This window comes from Rhinopithecus bieti, unplaced genomic scaffold (genome assembly GCF_001698545.2).
Source record: "Rhinopithecus bieti isolate Rb0 unplaced genomic scaffold, ASM169854v2 scaffold_18471, whole genome shotgun sequence".
NCBI classification, from domain to species: Eukaryota; Metazoa; Chordata; class Mammalia; order Primates; family Cercopithecidae; genus Rhinopithecus; species Rhinopithecus bieti.
Window position 1 is genome coordinate 112,798 of NW_016809119.1, and position 4,469 is coordinate 117,266.

Genomic DNA, 4,469 nt, shown 5'->3' on the forward strand with positions numbered 1-4,469 from the left:
GTGTCTAAAGTTGGCTGAACAGACATTTCTCAAAAGGTGGCATGCTTTTTAAAACACTGGTCAGTACTAAGCTCTAAAATATCAAAAAACAAAGATCTTTAAACATACGTGTTCAGAACACATCAAATGAGCCAACATTCATATTTTGTAATTTGAGTATTACTTCTGTTTAGTCTCATATATCAGACCTGTAAACCGTCTCCTTTTGAACTCAAGAAAGTTATAACATGCAGTGCATATTGTACAGGTCAACAGCCCTTGAAAGGTACAGCATGTTTTCATCCAGCTCTTTTACCCTGAGGACGTCCTGAATAGAAACATTTTAATAAGAATTATGTTGAGAATTATGCTGAGACTGGTGAATTGCAATTGAAAAAGTATGTTTACAACATGAACTCCAAATTTATTTCATGATCGATTTTCTAAATAGCACAGTTAAACTAAGAAGGAGGAATTGAAATGAATTAAAATGTCATAGGGTTAAAAGAGTAACTACAAACTGACTTTTTTGTCCAGCTTTATTTCAGGTCAATTAATCTACTTACAGTTTTAAGTGATAAAATAACAATTTACTACTATGAAGAGAATGTTAGCAATGACAATCAATTATAGGCAAGGATTTACTTTTTTCTAAAAGTGTACTATAAATTACCATAGAAGTAAAAAAATACAGATGCTGTACTATTACTTTAAGTATAACTAAAAGAAAAATGTGGTTACCAAAAAAATCCCAATTAACCCCTTTAATATATACTGACAAACCGTCACCATAGTTCTTTCCCTGTTAACTTATTACCTACAGTGGCTCAGGCTTCTGAGGTTTATATGATGTCAATCAAGAAGGCCAAGTCGCAACTTACAGTGTCGTGGTTCTCAAAGGGAGTGGAGATCAGGATGGTATCATCAAAATAACCTGTCTAATCAAATATCCCTGCCAATTATATCCCCAATTCTATCTCTGCTCCTAAAGGATAACACTGGAATATAGGGAGTGGTTGGGGAGGCAGGGGGACATCAAGATGGAGTAGAGAGAGTCTGAAAAGGCTGCCCAGGGACTTTGACATGCACTCCTCAACAGGTAAGCACTACACTCCAACATTCCATGTTTCATATGGGGGAGATAGTACAAGACTTGTAGAAGGTCAGAATGTCTCAAAATGCTTCAGTCAAAAATGTTTGACTGTTGCAAATATCTCATGTTTCAATGGAAAACGTATAAGACAATTTTAGAGATAAGTTTTAGAACTTCCATTCAAATGAGTTCATCTTATACACTGGAATTCATCATTCAAACCAAGTAAGAAAGCCTTACAGTAAAGAGCTATTCTCCTCAGCTCCAACTTGCTATCTACTCTAGGTTAAAAACTCATTGCTCCACTGAATATCACGTTGGTAGCATTAGTCTAAACTACTACCTTCTCCATGTTCCACCTGGTTATCTTTCCGGTTCACAATTTCTACATACTAAGAAGCTGAGTTGTTTCTGTTCAGCTTGTTACGTGTTAATAAGAGGCATGAGGCAGAGAACATCATGAAAAGGATGTAAAGGATGAAACTGAGAATAAAAGTAGTCCCTAATTCAAATTCAGGAAGCATTTCCCACAACTGTAATCTCCTACCTAAGGGTGTTAATCTATTTCCTATACTCGTCAATTCTCTGTTGCTGCTTTTCATTTGTGATTTTTCCCACTTTTGTCACGTACATTTTGAATTCTAACTTACTATGTTCTCAATCAGCCCAAAGATGCAAAAATCCTTTTCCTGGAGAAAATCACAGTAGTTAGCAAAAGGGCTACAAGAGGTTTAGGAAGTAGCCTGAATAAAATATTCACAAGTTATAAAGTTGCTGCAATCAGCAAAACCATGCATTTCCTAAAAGAGCTGTTTGCTTTAGAATTATCAACAGCTTCAAGAAAATATCTAAGAGTAGATTTAACACTCATCTTGTCTCTATTCATTGTGACTTTTAGAACATTTTGTAACTTCTTTATGCCCATTTTAATGAGGGGGCCAGACTGTATTACCGCTATTTTCAAACATGAAACGCAATAACTTGACTAGACACTTAGCCCGGTAAGTGTACCAAATCTGTTTCTTTTCATCTGGAAGAGGTTTCATCAACTTAAGCAATAGAACAGAAATGGTAAACTTCTATGTAAGAAAAGCAAATGTGTATGTGAAATATCAAGTAAGAGTTCAGACACAATCTTTTCTNTTGCTATAAATAAAACATTCTGAAGTAAAGCTTTTTGCACACTGACAATACTTATCAGACATCAGCGAGGCCACAGTGAAAGGGAGTGACTTACATTAAAAGGACAGGGTAGCAGCTGGTTTTGGGATGGCACACCTCATACATTCTGCTCAGAAAACACGAAGGCATTTATAGAAAACTCAAATATGCACTGAAAAATGTGGAGGGTTTCTCTGCACTATCAACAGTGATATCGGTCCCCAGTATTTAAAAAGCAAAAAGTATCTTCATAAACACAACTGAAGACGAAGGCTCTACCTAGGCGAATGCATACAACAGGTACTAGTAGTGTGTTGGTGATTTTTTCCCCGGCATTAACTGGCATGAGCATTTTTGGCATGTTGGATATTTATCTCATATCAACAATGATTATGATGAAGTAAGCCATTTGAATGGTAAACAGAGTCAATGCACCCCTGGTCCTTAATGGCGGGAAACATCTAGTTCAACATTCTGCACAGAGCAGGGGTTCAAAATGTGCTGGTAACTAATGGACTATCTTACTCAAGGAACCTGTTAACTATATGTAACACCTACTGAGTGAACCTACTGTTTAAAGATGTGATTTAGATTTCTAATAAACGTATATGAACATGATATAAAACAGTTCATATAATTGTTGTAGTTCCCTAAAGAAAACTTGTAAACATCTGGTGAGTGTCTAATGGTGTAACATTAAAAACTGGCCAAAAAATGCCCAGAAAACGTTTGGCCCTTCAGCACCCAAAGCTCTCAAAATATAATGTTAAAACATCTCTGCTACAGGGATTTCAGTAGTCTGAAAAATTTCATACCTGAGTGGCTTAAATGTTCTCTCCTAAATTTTAAATAAGTGCAAGAAGTTTCTACACTCAGGAATTGCATAACTTTTTAATCTTTCCTCAACAGAAAATATTGAATGATATAGAGGTAGCATAACTTACTAAATTAACTCTAAAAAACAAAACCCCCAAAAGCAAGGTTATTTTCCATAGTCTTAATAGAACTATTAGAAATGTTTAAAATCTTACAATCTAGGCTTTCTTCTACCTGGTTTTAGATATCTCATTATTCTCACCCTCTCTTTTACTGTGAGAATAGTTATTAGTCCAGGCACCCTGTGGCCCAGTGGCATCTACTGCAACATCAATGATAGAATCTGGAATCATCCATCTCAAGAAAACGAGGAAGAGGAAGTTGAAAACTGCCAACAAAGCAAAGATGTGGCCTGTTACTGGGCCACAGTGAGAAATAAGTCTGTCCAGTCGTTTGTCCATTGGCAACACAGCTTCCATTGATACCCGGTCATATACCTAGAGGGAGAGAAGCCAAGTGTGAGCACTTTCACCCATCACCCCATCACCTGTCCCATGGTAACCAATGACCAGATCCTACAGGAACATTTTAGAAACAAATGCAAACAAAAGTTGCTTGTGTTTTGTTGTTGTCATAGTAATGATATCCTTAATGAACTTAATCACGATAATTATTGCCATTTGATTCAAAACTTACTGGGTACTTATTCTGGGCAAGACACCAGGCTAGAGGCTGTGTGATACAAAGAATAAGCCACAGTTCCTCTCCCCTAGGGAGTCACCATCAATTTTAGCCAACTACTAGAATTCCAAAGTCCCGCAAAGTCTGAACAGCTTTTGGGGTCACCACTGTAGGGTCAATATTTAATTCAGCAGTACTGAAGCAGGATTTGCCTTTGAAGATTCCTTGACTAAGCTGAGATGCTCTCACCGGCATCTGGCAGACATTAACCACGAGCAGAGAGCTACAATCTAGCATACTTCTGGGAACACAGAGGCTCCTCTTTCAACAGCCACATGAGGCTGTACATGTTGCTGAGCATGGATGGTGAGGACATACAGAGGCATTTCATGGATTTCAAATAAAAGAAGATAAACAGATGGGGGAAATTTCAGCAGATACTATAGGTCAATCGTTGACAAATGAAATAACGTTTTTTGCTGAGCAAGTAGGTGGCATGCTTTTTTTTTTTTTATTTTAATTATTATACTTTAAGTTCTAGGGTACATGTGCATAACGTGCAGGTTTGTTACATATGTATACTTGTGCCATGTTGGTGTGCTGCACCCATCAACTCGTCAGCACCCATCAATTCGTCATTTATATCAGGTATAACTCCCAATGCAATCCCTCCCCCTTCCCCCCTCCCCATGATAGGCCCTGATGTGTGATGTTCCCCTTCCCGAGTCCAAGTGATCTC

The 4,469-nt window shown here is 37.5% G+C and overlaps 1 protein-coding gene across 1 annotated transcript in view; it reads right to left on the bottom strand.

Annotated features, from left to right (window-relative positions):
• Nucleotides 1-3,985, bottom strand: part of ASB11 (ankyrin repeat and SOCS box containing 11) — a 41,422-nt gene extending 37,437 nt beyond the window's left edge. The window contains exons 1-3 of the mRNA XM_017888574.1: nucleotides 3,851-3,985; nucleotides 3,312-3,546; nucleotides 2,025-2,102 (exon numbers count right to left, since the gene is read on the bottom strand). Of these exons, the coding sequence (XP_017744063.1) occupies nucleotides 2,025-2,102; nucleotides 3,312-3,546; nucleotides 3,851-3,985 (448 nt within the window). The remainder of the gene's footprint in view (nucleotides 1-2,024; nucleotides 2,103-3,311; nucleotides 3,547-3,850) is intronic.
• Between the last annotated feature and the right edge of the window lie 484 nt (nucleotides 3,986-4,469).